Source organism: Podarcis vaucheri (assembly GCF_965113315.1).
Source record: "Podarcis vaucheri genome assembly, chromosome: 5".
Taxonomy (NCBI): domain Eukaryota; kingdom Metazoa; phylum Chordata; class Lepidosauria; order Squamata; family Lacertidae; genus Podarcis; species Podarcis vaucheri.
The window spans coordinates 99,693,547-99,713,330 of NC_138763.1; the positions used below are offsets into that span (position 1 = coordinate 99,693,547).

Below are 19,784 nucleotides of genomic sequence, written 5' to 3' on the forward strand. Positions count from 1 at the left end.
CAAAGTATTGCTCTTTGGAGCATTGTGGGTCAGAAACGTTTGTTTGGGGACAGGAAATTGTGCTTTAAACAAGAATATTGTGTAACTTCTTCGGAGCTGTGCTGCTGGCAAGGAAGCGTTTTTCAGAACAATCTCTAAAATTTTCTTCATGCAAACAATTTACTAGGGATTATATAAAGTCCTAGTAGTTCAAAAAGGTAAAGGTAAAGGGACCCCTGACCATTAAGTCCAGTTGTGGATGACTCTGGTGTTGCGGTACTCATCTCGCTTTACTGGCCGAGGGAGCCGACCTTTGTCCGCAGACAGTTTTTCCGGGTCATGTGGCCAGCATGACTAAGCCACTTCTGGCAAAACCAGAGCAGCGCACAGAAATGCCGTTTACCTTCCCGCCGGAGCGGTACCTATTTATCTCCTTGCACTTTGACGTTCTTTCAAACTGCTAGGTTGGCAGGAGCAGGGACCGAGCAACGGGAGCTCACCCCATCACGGGGATTCGAACCTTCTGATCGGCAAGTCCTAGGCTCTGTGGTTTAGACCACAGCACCACCCACGTCCCACCTAGTAGTTTAGAAAAGTACAAAACAATGTTACGGTGTCAAATGCTCGTGAGGTACTTTCCCTGGCTCCCTACACAGAATTTAAAAGAATAATCAAATCTCACTCATTAACACCGGAAGCCTATAAATGTCTACTCAGCTATAGGGCCCTTTGACTTTAATTGGATTTGCATCTAAGTGACTGCAGGATTTGGCCTTATACAACATAGTGCAATCTTAAAACCCAATGGTGATGGGTGGAGGAGATTGGCATTGCATATACTTGTCTCTCCAGTGATCTCTGCTGGCAGAAAAAAGCACCAACAGTTATGGGGGTTCTGTCCAGCTTTGCCCAAGGCAGACCAGAAAGCTACTGCTGCTGGTTTTTCCATCACTGGTAGCAAGCAGAAAATCCTGAAATGGGGCATTTGGGGGCAGGGTGGGAGCAGTTTAGGATCTTTGGGATCCAAACCCTGCAGCTCTCCTAAGAGGCATGATTCTTGGCCGCTTTACAACAGAACCCTGAAGCTAGAGCAATAAGAAGTTATGAGACTTCCCCACTCCGAACACACATGGAGACCTCTTTCAAATATACTGTATTTTTCGCTGTATAAGATGCACCCGACCATAAGACACACCTAGTTTTTAGAGGAGGAATCTAATATTGTTGAAGAGGAAGGAGGGAGGATCAGGCTAAGGAGTCTCTGGTCCATCCGGCTCTTTGGGGAAGCTGGATCTGCTGGCCGCTTAGCAGCGTTGTCCCTGCTGGGGGGATCGGAGGAGGCAGGTGAGACGAAGCGACACTCTTCAGCGAAGCGAGAGGAGGAAAGGAAGGGAGCCCTTACAGAGCCCCTTCCTTTCCTCCTCCTGCTTCACTGAAGAGGCGCTGCACTGCTCTGCTGAACCCAGCAGAGCAAGAGGGAGAGCTGTGCAGCGCCTCTTGGTCTGCTGGCTTCCCAGCGAAACAGGATGAGGGACGGAAGGGGCTCCGTAAGAGCTCCCTTCCGTCCCTCATCGTGCATCACTGTGAAGGCATCACAACAAGAGGTGCTGCGCAGCTCTCCCTCTTGCTCTGCTGGCTTCAGCAATAGCCGTGCAGCTTGCATTCGCTCCATAACACACACACACATTTCCCCTCACTTTTTAGGAGGAAAAAGGTGCATCTTATAGAGCGAAAAATACGGTATGTGATTGTAGATTTGATGCCTTTCTCCTCCTCTGAATCCCATTTCTGATTACACTGTTAATGTGCTTCTAGTTTCAGTTGATGGTTTAAAGCAGTTAGAAGATTCCAATATGTGAGATTGCTGTAAAAAATGTAGATTAATTGTCTATTTGACATGGATTGGGTTTCTCTAAGTAGTCAGTTTAGATGTTCTTCCAAATGGTCATCCTGGGAGAATGCTAATGGATGATTCCCATGATACTGGACATTAGCTAATACCAATGGACATTATCCTACTGAATAATCAGTTATCACTGCATTGCTATTAAATCCTTTTAAAGAATCAAGCTAAAGAATGGTCTTGTATGTTTTGACATTTGGAAAGGCTCATTTCTGATCTGAGCATTGTAAAAAAAATCTTAATAAGAGCTTTTACATCATTAACATCACCCCAGTAGTGAGCTAGAGAGGTGAGGTCAGTGTAATCTGTATTCTCCTCCAAATATGGCTTATGGAAAATTACTGGAATTAGATTTCAAGAACAGATTCACTGTGCTGCCTCGAACAAGAGATTTTGTTTCACCTGCGTTGGGGGTGGGGTGGGGATTGTGAGGATAAAAATGAAGAACCCTGTTCATGTTCACTGAGGGTTCCTGAAACATATACAGCTTGAAGCACGATAAATCCTGATAGTCAAGTAAAAAGAGGGTCCTGAAGTCAGCTGCAGTTGTGAGCACCTTGTGGGACACAACCCTGAGAAGAACAAGAATAATGGGTCACATCCTGCATGCTGCTTTGCATGAGTTACAAGGCCAGTTGCAAAGTGGGGGAAAGAGTATCTGCTCAGCTTAATGTGAGTGCCTTTCTGCATGGAGATCTGTGCCTGCAAGGAGGGAGTTCTGGAAATGATTTTTTTGCCCCAACCTTTCTTTGAGTTCCTTGAAGGAAGAACAGGAATGCAGATATGCAAAACAACAACAACACCAAAACCCTTACCTATATAAATTGTGAAATCTTCTGATACTAAAAGACCTGTTCTAAATTGATTTCAGATATATTGGCCAGCAACAAAGGACAAGGTGGATTTATGCAAACTAGCTGGGAAAGATGCACAGGTAAGTACAGTACATGCAGATCGAAACTGCCTTCAGTTGTGTGGGCACTGTTTAAAATCTGTTTGTTGGTTTCTGCTGCAGTCTTATCCCCAGTTACCTTGGAGTAAACCCCACTGAATGCAATGTGAGGCATTGTTTGGAAGAGAAAGGTGGTGGAGTCACCTTCTTTAATGCCAACACTCTCTGTGGGACAATCCTACATTCTGACGCCATGACCTTCAAACAGAGACACATTGAGAAGATGAGTGACCCAGTGGGTCACCAGTTGTATTTCCGTTGGTGAAAGTGGCAGCATAGATCAGGCATAGGCAAACTCTGGCTCTCCAGATGTTTGGGACTACAGTTCCCATCATCCCTAGCTAACAGGACCAGTGGTCAGGGATGATGGGAATTGTAGTCCCGAACATCTGGAGGGCTGGAGTTTGCCTATGCCTGGCATAGATGATAATTCTAAAAAAGGAATCAAGTAAAAGGTCACCAATTGTTTATCACCCTCTGGGATCTATATAGATATATATACCTCACTCCAAAATGGTTTCTTTTTTTCATCCTCCCTTTTACCCCAGTGCCTCCTTCAATTATTATTTTTTGATAAAGGCAGGGGGGACGGGACCCCAAACCTCAGCTCAGCTCTAGTTCCTTAGTCATGTTCAAGTGTGATGGGATGTTAAGAAAGTGAGGCCAACTGATATAGAGTGATTGATGCACAAGAGTCAAGCCTTGGTAAGGCAGGGTTTCCTTCCATTCTCTTTTTTGAATGCGTATTTCATAATAGATGCTCTGATCCATCACAACAACGCATAATAAAGGCGCTTCAAGGACAACGTTGACTGAAGTGGAACTGTGGCAATGCTCCTTATTGAAGGGGGAGTATTCATTACAGAATAGAGCTTGTAGGTTTCCATCATTCAGCATAAGCCCTTTGAAGTCCGTGAGAGTTGTAAATTATGTGGATTTACTCCATTTTCATTTACGCCTGTTGAAAAAGCCAGTTTCTGCTAGGAACGTGCAGAGAACAGCTTGAGCACAGCATATTAACAGAAGCAGACTTGTGCATTAATATTACAGTAATTAGTTGATGGCAGAATATTATTATTTTTTAACCAACCCATGCTGCTGGCCTATGCAAGAGAAGACCATTGGTCCCTCAAGCCCAGTGCTGTGGTCTCTAACAGTCAGAAGTCACAGACAGATAAACGTGCTCTTGCCTGAGTTGCTTCAATAAAGAAGATGAGAATTGAACAATGGATCTCCTGAATGCCAAACACACACTGTGCTGAGCTAAAGCCCCACAATCCTCTGGGCACAACTGTTCTTAATTTCTCCATTTCTCCCCACCTGTCCAAACCAGACCATTTTCTTCTCCAGTAGCTTAGTTTGGACATCATACCAAACCATTGGGCAATGGGAGGCTTTGTTGGGCAGCTGCTGAGGACCCCTTCTTTTGGGGGGCACACCGTTGATCCCCAGAGCCTCCTTGACATCTCTGCCTGCTTACTTGCAAACTGTGACAAGAGCAAGGCTCCAGACCAGCAGTTTCCACTTGCTTCTGGGTGGTTTTGAGGACTGGGAAGAGAGAGAGAGAGAGGACCCCTAAATGGCCAGTGGAGACCTCAGCGAGGAGGAGATGGAACCACTCAGGGAGGGGGACCCACTGAGGACATTTCTTGTATATAATGATGACATTATAGATCATTAAGTATGCTTTATGGGAATTATGTTCCCTGTCCTGAGATCAAAGGAGATGGACCAGGTTATAAATAAACCACGCATTGCCCAAGGGAAGGGCTGCTGCCCCAGGGGAAGAGGTCTCAACCTCCATCCCCATTATTTCTAGGTAGGGCTGGGAATATCCTTTGTCTGAAATGCTGTCAGTATAGACCAGGCATAAGCAAACTCGGCCCTCCAGATGTTTTGGGACTACAACTCCCATCATCCCTAGCTAACAGGACCAGTGGTCAGGGATGATGGAAATTGTAGTCCCAAAACATCTGGAGGGCTGAGTTTGCCTAAGCCTGGCATAGACAATGCTGAGCTAATGGTCTGACTTGGAACAAGGCATCATCTATTTTCCCTGAAACCTGGAGCCAGCATGGGCACTACAAATTTAGAACCCAATCCATGGTTCCATGATTTGAGCCTTTAGATGTGCAGTGCTCAAACAATTGTTCTGAGCTGTTCGTTGGCTTTCTCTTCCTGCTCCATCTCTGCAAATCCATTGCTTCCATCAAGTAGTGCAGTGATTTATTGGTTTGCATGTCCCACCAGACTATATTTAGCTCAAACTACGGTTTGCAAACCCACTTCAGACGATGATTTGTGATTCTGGTATACTCCCCAATCACAAATCATGGTTTGTCAATTCAGACGCCAAGCCACAGTTCAGCTTCCTTAACTATGGTTTGGTGTGAAAGCTGGGTGTTATGCAATGTTTAGTTTTAAAACAATAAACCCTGTTTGCCGGCTTTCTGCCAGACATTTCTCCAAGTTGTTTCAAACCTTCCTCAGCATCATGCAGTATAGTGGCCTGGCAATGGAATGGAATGGAATATTGCATAGCTAATGATGATGAATAATTTCTGCCCTTCTTTCCACAATAGACAGAATGTGCCAACTTCATCAGAGTCCTACAGCCTTACAACAGGACCCATGTTTATGTCTGCGGTACGGGAGCTTTCCACCCGGTCTGTGGCTACATAGAGCTTGGAACACACAAAGAGGTAATTTAATCCACTCCCAAATGGTGCATGACAAGGAATGGCTCTAACTTTCCCTCGCATCCATCATTCCCTTGAAAATACAGTCTATGGCCATATAAAAAATGATCTGACAGCCCTTTATACAAACAATAGGGCAATGTTAAGTTTTTGCCAGTCGTGTAAGAACTCATGTTCTCACATTTTTGATGTGTGCATATTGCACGTTAGCAAACCTCTGCGCTCAAACAAGGTGATTAATATCATTCTGCACAGGCTGGCTTTTCTGGGTGATTAATGGTACAACGGGCCCATTGAACCCAGATGGCTTGTGTGACCTTCCCCAGCAGGGAATGGTAGCCAGAGAAAGGAAGCACACTAGGCCCATTTAAATGGGCAGGCTAGAGAGCTGGATTTGGATGTTGGCAACTCCAGTCCAAGTCCCTGCTAAAACATGTTTCTCTCTGGACCTCTCTCCATCCTTAGAGTGGAAGCCAGTCTTGTGTCGATTGTTCCATTGGGGAGAGAGAGTCTTGCTGCACTTTGGGGGCTCATTGCACTAGCCACCACTGGCACAACTCTTTAGCTGAATGTGGCCCAGAGCTTAGAGGATACATAGAATGAGCATTCCAAAGTACGTTATACACGGATGCTACAGAAATTGAGCAATAATAATATTAAGTAAAGGAATGGCAAGGCGTATCATGCCTCCATGGGGACTGAGAGTTCTCCGCCACTGTGTGGTTTTTGTTTAGAGATTGATTGCACATTTAATGAAACGGTGTTGTATTTTGTTTCTGCTTTCGCATCATGTTGCTAATGCTTAATTTTGAATGTTTACGGTCCTCCGCCTCGGGACCTTTAGCTGAAGGGCAGATTCTGAAAGCTTTTAATGTGTAAATAAATAGATAGATAGATAAATGAAGGCTGCCTCTGATGGTGGGAATGACTCTGAGACACATAGTCAGCACCCCATCGAGACAAAAACAAAAGGGGGGAAAGTGGGAGAGAAGGAATTTATCTTGCAAGAGCCTCAAAGCTGAGTGTAGGCTTCCTCTATACAAAAGCCAAGCTGTGCTGTGGTGCCAAGTTCTTTCTATCTAATTCTGTAGCTTCAAAGGGCCAGATGACCATTATACTAATCTTTGTAATTATCAAACAACACACTTGCGATTTGTTGCGAATGGAGACTCTAATCTCCTGTTGTGGAAGCAAAAATCTCAAGATGTTCTTCCTTCTTCTAATGAGCTTTTCATGCCTGCTGGTCAGCCTTTGAGACCTGCCAGCTACCTGCCGTCCTGGGCCATTCTGTAGAAAGATAAATGTCTGGCTGGTGATCAGGTGGCTTACAACCTGGTTTTAAACTATGCAAGGCTCTCTCCAGAAGGGTCACAGAGTGCAGCACAAAGAGATTAAAAAAATCTAGGCCTTCTGCCATTGCAGTCGATGCCAAGTCTCATTTCATGGAAGCAAGATGGCCGTGCCTTTGGCTATTGTAAAACTTACAGATGTGAGACCTACCCTGCTGAATCAGACTAGATTTTTAGCCAGAGGCCCCCGGGGAGCTTACAAAGTGGGTAGGAAGAGTGCAGCTATCCCTGGCTGTTCCTTCCCTGCAGCTGATCTTAACGGGTATACTTCTTTGGAACATGGCAGTTTCATGTTGCTATTGCCACCAACTGCCTTGCCCTCCAGGACACCCAAAACCCTTCAGGTTTCGGCCTTGCAAGGTTATGTTATCATTCACCAGTCATCCCACACATTTTTAATCAGGCTTTCTTGCATGTAAAAGGTTTGAAGAGTTCATTATCCTGTTAGTCTTTCATTATAGCATGTTAGTCTTTCAAAGCAGCCTCTTGGCACCGTTCAGGTGAAGAGAGTCGTGAAGAAAAGGAGCAGCCTCAATTCACAACTGAACCGGCAGATATGAACTCTGAGTTCAGGTGTCAAGTCTTCTCCCTAAGCACCAACACCTCCATTCTCCAGAGACTCTGCCTTTCCTTCTCCTGCAGCAGCTACCACCTTCTCCAGCCAGAGACAGCTGTAGAGAATGTCCTGGGTTTTTTGCATGGGCCCAGGAAGAGGTGGTGACCTTCCATCCTTCCCTTCCTTGGATCCCAGCACAAAGTGAGAGGATGCAAATGGAGGAATGGGCGGTCCTTTCACTTCTGTGACTGGTGGGATGCCTCCTTCACTTTCCCTCACTGCAGAGGCAAGAGTAGTAGTCAGGCAGTTGAGTTGAAGGGAGTGGAAAGTACAAGACCAGCCTGTCAGTTCAGCTACAAAGTTGTGGGGAAACTTTTTTGTGAGTTGTCCTGTTACGCTATGCCTGCCTTTGCCTTTAGGAAGATAAACATGTCAGTACACATAGATGTTGTGACCGGGCTGTGGCTCCATTGAGCAGGGTGTAAACCTTGTACTGTGAACGAGCAGAGCTATCGCTGAGCATCCCAGTGCTACGTAGCTTGACACAGCTCTCCCCTTGCCCAAACTAGGCTGACTTGTAAGATATACGGCATCATCAGTTTAATGCTTTGCTTTTCAGAGACAAGAACATAAATCAGCACATGGAAGGGCAATATTAGGCAGCTATAGAAAGTGGCAAAGAAAATCTGAGCCGTATAATTCAGTTTGCTGCCTTTTCCTATATGGGCTTTTACGTTAGAAATCAGACCGCTCCTGGACTAATGAACATATCCTTTATACGCAGGATGTGGCATTCAGATTTGATGCTCACAACTTGGAGTCTGGCAGACTGAAATGTCCTTTTGATCCTCAGCAGCCGTTTGCATCTGTCATGGCAGGTAAGAGTTTAGCAGAAGCAATAATTTCCCGCTTATCATATTATAAGAAGAACATTCAGCTTAAAAGCTGGTGTTGCATATTGGCTGAGTGGCTCTTATGAACCAGGAAGTCCCTGATGCAGATCCCTTTCCTGTAATGAACCTGCTATATGGCAAACTAAGGCCCAGTCCACTTTCTCCCTCTCCTGTCTCCAGCATTAGGCTAATAATGGCAACGTTCCTTTGCAAGGTTGTCGTAAGGATTACGATGCATGCACTTGAAAGCCACATATGAGACAAACACTTGAAAGCTGTCTATAAATAAATGCCAAAATACCTACATGAAGAAGTATACCTCTGAATACCAGTTGCTAGAAACTGCAGGAGGGACGGGAGTCATGGACTAGATAAGCCACTGGCACGAGATTTGAAATCACAAAATATGCAGCAAAATACAATGCAGGAATATAGACTGTTAGAGCTTTGAAATATAAGTTGCTTCCTGCTTCCCTTAGTATAGAAAGGGGCCACATGTTTGGTAAGTTAAAACCTCTTACAAACTCTTCAAAGCTCAGATACATGTGCTTTTTCACACAGCATTCAGAAAAGACGGGCAGTAAAACGTACGTTCCAAAGTAGCGAGAGTTTTTAAATTATTTGTATAGAAATATAAAAATGGCTTACTTAAGCCATGCACTCCAGTTTAGACCTCCTTGCTAGTAGGGTTCACATGGTGGACTGGGAGAACCAAGAGCTTGGTAGCCCTTCCTCCCAGGGTAAGGAGGGTGACCTAGCCTGGCAGGACAGCTTACTCTATGGTCTTAACCCCTTACACATTAATTAGAGTTAAGCATGTTGGTTATACAGTGGTGCCCTGCAAGACGAATGCCTCTCAAGACTAAAAACTCGCTAGACGAAAGAGTTTTCCGTTTTGGAGGTGCTTTGCAAAACGAATCTCCTATGGGCTTGCTTCGCAAGACGAAAATGTCTTGCGAGTTCCTGCGGTTTTTTTTTCTTCCCCCCCTTTTTCTAAGCTGCTAAGCCGCTTATCAGCTGATCTGATAAGCCGATAAGCCACTAAAAGCCGCTAATAGCGCTAATCCGCTAATCCGTCAATGGGCTTGCTTCGCAAGACGAAAAAAACGCTAGACGAAGAGAATCACAGAACGGATTCTTTTCGTCTTGTGAGGCACCACTGTATTAGCCTGGATGTCCCACACTCTTCTATGGTTATTATGAGCTGCTTCCAGTCATCTCTGAGCTAGAGCAATACTATGCAGCTTCATATGGAATACTTATCCAATTTATTTGAAGTAAAAAAAAAAAGGTAAAGGTAAAAGGTAACAGGTAAAGGACCCCTGGACGGTTAAGTCCAGTCAATGGGGTGTGGTGCTTATCTTGCTTCAGGCTGAGGGAGCTGGTTTTTGTCTTCACACAGTTTTTCTGGGTCATGTGGCCAGTATGACTAAAACGCTTCTGGTGCAACAGGACACTGTTACAGAAGCCAGAGTGCATGGAAATGCTGTTTACCTTCCTGCCATAGTGGTACCTATTTATCTACTTGCACTAATAATAATAATAATAATAATAATAAATTTTATTTATATCCCGCCCTCCCCAGCCGAAGCCGGGCTCAGGGCGGCTAACAACAATCAAATAATCAGTCAAATGATCACAAAATCTAAAAATATTTCATTATAAAAATTAATTAAATCAAATATGGCAACCAATTAAGCAAAATTCTGTGCAGGTTGCCAGAGGAGGGAGTCAGGCTGCGCCCTGACCAAAGGCCTGGCGGAACAACTCTGTCTTGCAGGCCCTGCGGAAAGATGTCAGGTCCCGCAGGGCCCTAGTCTCTTGTGACAGAGCATTCCACCAGGTTGGAGCCGCAGCCGAGAAGGCCCTGGCTCTAGTTGAGGCCAGCCTAACCTCTCTGAGGCCTGGGACCTTGAGGATGTTATTGTTTGCAGACTAGTGTGCTTTCGAACTGCTAGGTTGGCAGAAGCTGAGACAGAGCAATATGAGCTCACCCCATCTTGGGGATTCGAACCGCTGACCTTCCAACTGGCAAGCCCAAGAGGCTCAGTGGTGTAGACCATAGTGCCACCCCCTGTCCCGTGTATCTGAATGTAGTTTAAGTACATGCCTATCATAATCAACACAGCCAGGTTTTCCAAGCTCCTTCATTTATGTCGTATTTGTGTATGCATTTCTCTCTGGGCTTCTCCATGCTGTAAAACTCCATTTCTGAGTGCTCATTTCCCCCTCCAGAGCAGTCTCCATGAAAACCCGCTCTTCAAAGCTGAACTGGAGCAACCAGCAATCCAAGGAAAACCAGAGTTGCCATTTGTCGCACTCCAGCTTTAAAGAGAGGGTTTTCATGAGAAAAGCTCCAAAAAAGAAAGAAAGAAAATAAAAATTACTCGGAACTTCAAAGCATGGACCTGTGCCTGGAAGCGAGCAAAAGTAAAGTGTGGACAAGCCCTAAGGGACACACATTCACTTGCAGAAAGACCTGTTTCTTACTAGAGCTGAGTGAAAACAACTCCCCCAAATTCTCTACTCTATTTGTAGGTGGCACAATTAGGGTGGGTGGGAATTTGTCAAATAGATTGGGGGGGGGCCTGATATTTTCTTCCTCTGAGGTATTTTGGCTCCCTCAATGTAGAAAGAAAGCCTTGTTAGCTCATATTGTGAAATGAAGGATTTGGTCAGAAAATCGTTTTTCTGAGAAATTTCAACACAACCCTGTTTCCAAAAATAGCTGCTCACCTAGCCCCACTTACCTGGAAGTAATGAAGTCACTGAAATGAATAGGACCTACTTCTGAGTAGATGTTATTAAACTTGCACTGTAAGACCTGACATGAATGTACAATACCGCCCAGTCTTCTTCCGGCCTTTGAATCGTAGCTTTGAGTAGAGTCAGATACTCGCTGTCATGCATTGTAAGACTAATTCCTCTGTTTCTGCATGTACTTTGGCTATCTTTGTCACAGTTATTGTTTCTGAGCACCTCCACATTTTCATTACTTGTCCATCAAGTTGTATGCCTTACAGAAGATAAGAGAGATCCACCCTGGCATTCTTACTTGTGCCAAAAGAGAAGTTTCTTTGAAGGATTGGTCACAGTGTATTTATAAAAAGAATATGACTAATGTTCACCCTTTATTCTTGGATAACGAGATTGATGATTCCTATTGCCTGACCCTGCTGAGGTCCCAGACTTCCATTATTAAAAAACAGCAACAATAGGACTTGTCTGTCTTGGAGTGTTTTACCTCTTTTAAATGACCCTAAAGCATTCTTTAAAGACAGCTTGGAAAATTCCCCTAGTCTCCCTTTTCTTTGATACAAAGGCAATGATTTATGACAGAATTAAGCAATGTTCTAAGAAACATTGCTGCACCTTTGAAATGTCATAAGGAGAGGATGCATCAATAGCTAAGTTGGTGGAAGCATAATATATCTAACAATGAATCTGTTCTACGAACAGAGTCCACTTTTAGGATGTGTCCAAGTGTCCAGGGCTCAAATTGCAAACCCTGCAGCCAGAGACTCCAGGGAGGTGGGTTTCTAAGGACACCTTAAAAGGGATGCGGGTGGCGCTGTGGGTAAAACCTCAGTGCCTAGGACTTGCTGATCGTATGGTCGGCGGTTCGAATCCCCACGGCGGGGTGAGCTCCCGTCGTTCGGTCCCAGCTCCTACCCACCTAGCAGTTCGAAAGCACCCCTAAGTGCAAGTAGATAAATAGGTACCGCTTTATAGCGGGAAGGTAAAAGGCGTTTCCGTGTGCTGCACTGGTGCTGGCTCACTAGCAGCAGCTTCGTTACGCTGGCCACGTGACCCGGAAGTGTCTTCAGACAGCGCCGGCTCACGGCCTCTAGAGCGAGATGAGCACGCAACCCTAGAGTCGGACACGACTGGCCCATACGGGCAGGGGTACCTTTACCTTTACCTTACCAACCAAGGCAAGATTTAAGAGAAGGGAGGTGGAGCCAGATGGAAACTGGCAGTTTAGGGAACTGAACCAACTATGTCAGGCACCCCATGAGCCATACCCTGGGATCCCCTTCCTATATCAGTACAAATCTACATCTGAGTTACAGCAGGGAAGGGATTCAAACAAAATGTGAAAAATAGGCAGGAGGAATGCACAACAACCTGGTCAAAGGCAACCATTAATGCAGATATTTTACAGGTGAGAATCACTGCAGTTGAGAGAGAAACCATTTTCCCAAAGGCAGCCAAGAGATAATAATAATTACAATAATGATAAACAGTCTTAATGAACAAGTTGCGCCAGCACTCTTAAACATAAAGTTTCATTTTAGAGCAGGGGAGCATCAAGGCTCAGAGATATGCAACTTGTCCATTGATCAGTCAATTAAAAATAGGCATGAGAACATAAGAGCCCTGTTGAATCAGGTCAACGGCGCATCATCCCTAGCATCCGGTTCGCATAGGACCCTACCAGATGCCTATGGGAAGACCGCAGGCAGAACTTGAGAGCAACAGCATTCTTCCTCATTGGAATTCCTGGTACTGTGGTCTTTTTTTGTTACTGGATAATTGAGATCCAGAAATCCTGTATGATCTTCTGTCCACCTTCTGAGCACAGCCATGGTAAGGCTTTAGCCCCCTTCAGGTCAGATGAGAATTGTGGTGTAACATCTGCTCCTTCTCCCTTGATTGGCAGGTGGTCTGAGCACTTTGGGGTTGGCCAGGGAAACTGACAGCTTTCAGTTCAAGCTCAGGAGTCATTGAAAATCCACTGCTTCTGTACCACCAGCAAAGGGTGGAAAACAGTGCTCATTTTGTGCCAGGATTTGGGTACAGAATCATCATATCCTAGGCCAGGCCAGCTGAAATCAAAAGCTCCCTGCATGGCAACTGTTTTATTATTGTGCAGTGGCTCATGGTGTGGTTTGCTCTGCTTTCTCCACATCGCCACAAACATTTGGAAAGGCAGACTCTCGTACATTAGATGGAATTGGTACAGCAGCTTTCTGCCACCACTTAGACTTGGAGCAACTTAAAGCAGACTCCAATGTGGCAGTGCCAAAGAGCAAAGGCATCCTTTAATCTCCAGCTCTTTCTATGTGGGAAAGCTTACCGCAGGAGTGGCAAGAACAAGACAGGCTCCTTGGCAAATACATTGTTTGGAGGCAGGGCCCAGGGTGAATGAGCTGGTTCCTGTGTTTGCTGTCTTCATTCATCATGCCCGTTCTTCTGAGGCACACGCATGGGCACAGCTTGCAGGGGCCAGATGCAAAGGGGAAGGGGGTGGATCCCTCCCCTTTCTGAAGATTTGAAGGATGGAGAACACAGGGAGACAGTCAGCAATGTGTCCCCTTCTTAGAGACTTCATGAAAGAAGATGGAATCCCAAGGAACAGTGGCTGTATCAACAGAAATGTAGTGTCCCAATCAAGGGAAGTAATATTCTGCCTTGGTCAGACCACACCTGTTCTGGGCACCACAAGAATGTTGACAAGCTGGAACATGTGCAAAGGAGGGCAACCAAGATGACCAAGGGTCTGGAAACCAAGCCTTATGATTGGGAATGATTGGGAGTGTTTAGCCTGGATGAGAGGAGACCAGAGCCGTCTTTCCCATAGGACTTAGTGGTGCATTGCGCCAGGGTGTCAGCCCTTCAGGGGTGCCTCAGCGAGTGGGGGAGCTGCGCATTTTTGCCGGTGGCCTCCCCTTTCCCTGCATGCCCACCAGCTGTGCCCCACCAACCATATGACTGGCGGGCATGCAGCTTACTTCCCAAGCCTCCAATGGGAGGAGAGCGATCCCTGCAGAGGCTTAGGATGGAAGCTGCGCTCTGCCAACTATATGGCTGGCAGTGCACAGCTTGCCCACCCCACCCCCACTAACTGTGGTAATTTGGGGGCGCTGGGTGGATATTTGCACCCCAGCACTGCATCTGCTGAAGACAGCCCTGGAGGAGACTGAGAGGAGATATGATAGGCATCTTCAAATATCTCAAGGGCTGTCACGTGGAAGAGGGAGCAAGCTTGTTGCTATGGAGGGTAGGACTCAGACCAATGGCTTCAAGTTACAAGAAAGGAGATTCCAGCAAACATCAGGAAGAACTTTCTGACAGTAAGAGTTGTTTGACAGTGGAACAGACTCCCTTGGGAGCTTGTGGACTCTTCTTCCTTGGAGGTTTATAAGCAGAGGTTGGAAGGCCATCTGTCAGGGATGCTTTAGCTGAGATTCCAGCATTGCACGGGATTGGAGTCCCAGCTCTACAAGTCTATGACAAACTGCACCTCCTCAAATTCCATCTTCTATACAGCTATTAATGGTACCTTCAGTTTTTCCCCGATGAACGTGGTGGATGTGACAGCTGGACTGTAGAAATGGCTTCCAACTGTTGTTGATTGTATATGTTTCTCTGTGAAATCTGAAGCTAGAGAGGGTCTTCTTCCTGCTTCCTGCTCCCTACACACACATACACACACACACACAGAGAGAGAGAGAGAGAGAAAGAAAGAAAGAAAGAAAGAAAGAAAGAAAGAAAGAAAGAAAGAAAGAAAGAAAGAAACTTTTCTCTTTTAATGAATCTCTTTGGGCTTTCCTTGGAGTGCTCTGAGCTGTTTTATCTGAGACCGAACTCCTGCATTCACTTCAGATGCCCTTTAGGGGAAGTTTGGCAGCAATGGCACCTGGGAATCCTTTGGAAGAATCACACGGAGAAAAGCTGATGTGTGAGCCAACGTTTGAAAGGGGACACTGTAATGATGCAAAATGGAAATAAATCTGGAAATGACTTAAATGAACATTATCCTTTTTTTGGAAACCCGCTTGACAAAGTGCACCCAAACAACTTAACTGATGCACGCAAGCACATCGCTTCTTACGTGTGCCACTGTTATTTCACTGTTCCGTGTTCCCTGTCTTCTAACAATCCACGATCTCCATGCTCTTCATAGGAGCTAACAGGCATGCAGGAGATCAAAGAACAAGCCAAGTGCTGAAAGGTCCTTGTCACCAGAGGTTAAAGCAAGATGCGCTGTTTCTTTTAACCCTTTTATCAGTCACTGAGCATGTCTGTCAGTTAGCAGACATTAATTACACCATTCATTCTTCATTACGACTCCTACCTTTCAGAATGTGTTGTGATCACTGCACAAAGGACTTGTGTCATCTGAAAATGGGGAAATTAAAAACACACACTCTTCTGTTTGTTTATAATAATAATAATAAGCAGACTGTATACACATAAAGCATACTTTGTTTTATCAAATTTCTATAGACACCATTAGATGTAATACTAAAACCATGACTGATGCTGAAAACAGCCTCTGGGGATCTTCCCCCCTCTTCTTTCTATACTATCTGGAAGAGTTTGCCTTGGGCTCTGACATTCTGCATTCTTCCTCCCCTCTCCATATCATTAGCTGCCAGTTGCAGAGAAGAGTACAGGACCGGATAAGTTTTGCTAAATGTTGCATGGGGGCGGGGAGATAAAATGCACAGCTAGTGCTTTGTATGTCAGCCACATGTTTACAGTCACATCTGGTTTGGCCCTAAATCAAGGATTTGGACATTTTCACACAAGATTTCTTTTTTAAAGTGTTTTGAAGTTGTTTGTTCAGCCATTATAGACGGTGCGTACGGATGTTGGTAAGCTCAGGTGTCCACAGATGACAAACGGTGTTGGAATAATTTGAAAACAATGGGGTCAAATGGTTATAGAAAAATAAGCAGAGACAGGGGATTTGCTTGGTAGGATTATTGCATGCAAATCATGTTTTGGATAGTGTAACAAGCTCACAGCTCTTAGATGGAGGGCTGTCGGTCTTCCTGTCATTTCATGCAATAATTAAACAGCTTACAAGTCTTCAGCTTTAAAGTGCTGCTCCGGTTTTCAGTATCAGCTGATGCAAGTGAATTTGTAGATGGATTCGGAATGCTGTCTGAACAGAACCTCTGGATACGGAAATGGCATCGTTCCCTCAATGTCTGATTTGCCCTTGATTTCCCCCAGATGTTGTTGGACTACAACTCCCATCTTCCCTGAGCTCTGGCCTTGCTAGCTATGGGTGATGTCAGTTGTAGCTCAACAACATCTGGGGACCCACAGGTTTAGAAAGGCTGGAACAAAACAGCACCACACACGTGAACAAAGCACCCACAGGTTAAGTGGAGCCCTGAGATTCGCAGAAGCATGTAAATCTTTTTTTAAAAAAGTCTATTAAGTGGGAGAAACTCCCGAAACATCCCAATAGTGTGATCCGAGTGTGCCTAGCTGCCACAGAGTGCAGAATGTGGCTGGGTTTTGGGGAGCTGTGGGGCGCAAAGCAGACTGGAATGGAGAAGGGGCATGGCTGACGGAATGGCACACTGCTACATTTTGTTGCAGCTCCCACTTGCTCCTCTGAATTTCAGATTCAAAGGGACCTACAGTGGGAGGCCATTCCCTCTACTCTCCCAACTGTGAGCATTTGGCTGCCCACTGGAATGCTGGAGTAACTGAGCAATTTGGGCAGGTTGGTTTCTTAAAAATGAAAGTAAAGTTTTTGGCTCCGGGGAGGAGAAAAAACAACAACATTTGCAGTGGTTCTGAGATCACAGGCCTACATGCCTCTTTTGAGATTGTCTACAAAATAAGAGCAACCACTGTCTGCATACCTTAATCCTAAATAATGTGTTTCTGTTTGTTTTCCATTTGTAGATGAATATCTGTATTCTGGAACGGCCTCTGATTTCCTTGGCAAAGACACTGCTTTAACACGTTCTCTGGGTTCGTCACAAGACCACCATTACATCCGGACTGATATTTCAGAACATTACTGGCTCAGTGGTAAGAGAACTAAGCATGTGTCACTAGGGAACGCACAGTCTCTGTTTTTGAGCCCAGAAACCTGTTTTACTGCACAGCCTAGTTGTCATCTATAGTACAACTGCAGACGCAGACATCCTGACGTATTTCCTTCTGTTGGGTTCAAGGCCTCAACCCAACCCTCTGCAGGTGCTCTGATGAACACCTGGAACTTCTGTACAGGGCAGTTCCATGTATGGAAAAGATATGTTTATATGCGTAACTGTTTGTGCCACTGCAGCCAACAAATTACCATTGAAATTTACATCTCTAAAGGTAAAGGTAAAGGGACCCCTGACCATTAGGTCCAGTCGCAGATGACTCTGGGGTTGCGACACTCATCTCGCTTTATTGGCCGAGGGAGCCAGCGTACAGCTTCTGGGTCATGTGGCCAGCATGACTAAGCCGCTTCCGGCAAACCAGAGCAGCACACAGAAACACCGTTTACCTTCCCGCCGAAGTGGTACCTATTTATCTACTTGCACTTTGATGTACTTTTAAACTGCTAGGTTGGCAGGAGCAGGGACCGAGCAACGGGAGCTCACCCCGTCATTGTGGGGATTCGAACCGCCGACTTTCCGATCGGCAAGTCCTAGGCTCTGTGGTTTAACCCACAGCTCTAGCTCTGCAGAAATATCAAGAAGCCATGAAACCCGGGCCTAGGAGAGCAGCTTGGAATGCAGAGCCCGCACTTCATTAGGGATCCTTGATCTAAGGCAGATTTAATGCTCATTGGCAGAGTAGCCCTGGCATCTCCAGTTAGGGCTGGGAATATTCCCTTCCTGCAACCCTGGAGAACTGTTGTTAGTCACTGGTTACACAATTGCTGAGCAATATGGAGCGATGATCTGCCCCCAAATAAGGCCATTTCCTGTGTTCCAGTTTTGCCTAGGCAGGCAGGCACCCGAGGAAAACAGAATGTGCATCAAAGTTAGACATGTGTGTCCTAATCTGGAGTTTTCCAAATAAACCTGGCTGCAGGTACAATCACACAGGCTTCCAGATGCGAGCTCCACACCAGCAGTGCGGCTGTACTTCTCTGTTCTTACACCCAACCATTCCTCCTCAATTTTCCATTCTGGGTATGCATGCAGATGTTTTATACACGCACATCTAATTGAGATGAAAACAAGCAAACGAAAACAGAAACTGTGCAAGAGCAAACACTACCGGCCTCAATTATCATGCCTCACAATGAGCGAAATGGAAGCTTGTGTTGTTGTTTGGGGTGGGGTCTTGCAATTTCAATTTGCATTTTTTTTTTAAAAAAATGTTAATCCTGAAGTCTTCAGCAAGAGTGATATTTATTTGCCTTGCGTGTATAAGGCTTCTGCAAAAATGACAATGAGGTTCTTCGCAAGATCTGTGAAGTAGTAGCAGCAGTAGCATTTTTTTCATTACTGTATGCAATGGAGGAGAGCAAGAATATTGCTCCCTTCTCCCTTCCCAGCAGGGCTTTGGGTAAAGTGGTTGATCTGGCTTCACTTTTTACTGGCACCACCCACCCAATTTAGGAATGCAGCCTTCATGTATGTCTTTTAAACAGTTAATTTTAGATCAAAACCAGTTATCTGTATCTCTCTGAAACACTGAGGTTGAAATCCAATCTCCTTAGATAGGAGCATCTCTCTTTTGGACCATAAAGGTACATTTCATGCCTGCAAAAAGCAGTTTAAATACCACTAAGGGGAACATTAAGAGAGCTTCCTAAATGGAAGTACTGCTTTTCCTTTCCTAATAAGATAATTTTTAAACACTAGTGAACGCTTTTAAAAATCACCACATGCACACACACACATATACACACACTCTCGAGCAATACCCCAAACCACAGACACAGATTTAAAGACACATTTTATACACAGTCCGTCAACCGGATATTTAAATGTGTTTCTTTTGGCCATTAATTGTCTCTTCCATGGAGGACCTGGCTTCCCATAATTCAGGGTTACTGTGCGGTTGTGATGGATGACTTGCAAAGCAAAGATCTCCTGACCAAAAGAACATGGTGACTTCCCAGCAATGCACAGAAGTGCCATTGTATGCCTTGCAGCCTTCAGCAAGACAATGCTCTGCTTTTTGAATTCTCACTCCCTGGCAACCTTCATTGTATTTCTGTGCACTGATCCTGTATCCTATACCCTCCTTAATGGCAAGATATGAAGCCACCCCTGGAGGTGTCCCATCTTTTTGTCACTGAGCTCTTTTCTTGCACAAATCTGATAGAAATCAATGGAAGTGGCTCTGAGTGCAGAAGCCCCCTGCCGTAGCAGACCCATGGTGGCTGTGCTGCTGGCCTAAGTAGTCAGAAGGGGATGGTAGGAATGGCCTCCCTGAAAGGTCACAGTAATACCGTATTTTTCGCCCTAGAGGACGCACTTTTCCCCCTCCAAAAATGAAGGGGAAATGTGGGTGCGTCTTATGGGGCGAATGCAGGCTTTCGCTGAAGCCTGGAGAGCGAGAGGGGTCGGTGCGCACCGACCCCTCTCACTCTCCAGGCTTCAGGAGAGCCCCAGCGCCAGCCCCACAAGGTCGGGGGACAGAGGGAGGCAGAACGCCGCCATCCCGCTGTCTCCCGATGTGGTTTGGAGGCTGACGGCGGGGAGACCCCGCCGCCAGCACCGCAAGCTCCGGGGACAGCTGGGAGGCAC

At 45.5% G+C, this 19,784-nt stretch overlaps 1 protein-coding gene across 1 annotated transcript in view; it reads left to right on the top strand.

Moving 5' to 3' along the window:
- The window catches only part of SEMA3D (semaphorin 3D), a 174,830-nt gene that overhangs the window by 75,426 nt on the left and 79,620 nt on the right, over positions 1 to 19,784 (top strand). The window contains exons 4-7 of the mRNA XM_082223091.1: positions 2,754 to 2,816; positions 5,417 to 5,536; positions 8,223 to 8,316; positions 16,987 to 17,115. Of these exons, the coding sequence (XP_082079217.1) occupies positions 2,754 to 2,816; positions 5,417 to 5,536; positions 8,223 to 8,316; positions 16,987 to 17,115 (406 nt within the window). The remainder of the gene's footprint in view (positions 1 to 2,753; positions 2,817 to 5,416; positions 5,537 to 8,222; positions 8,317 to 16,986; positions 17,116 to 19,784) is intronic.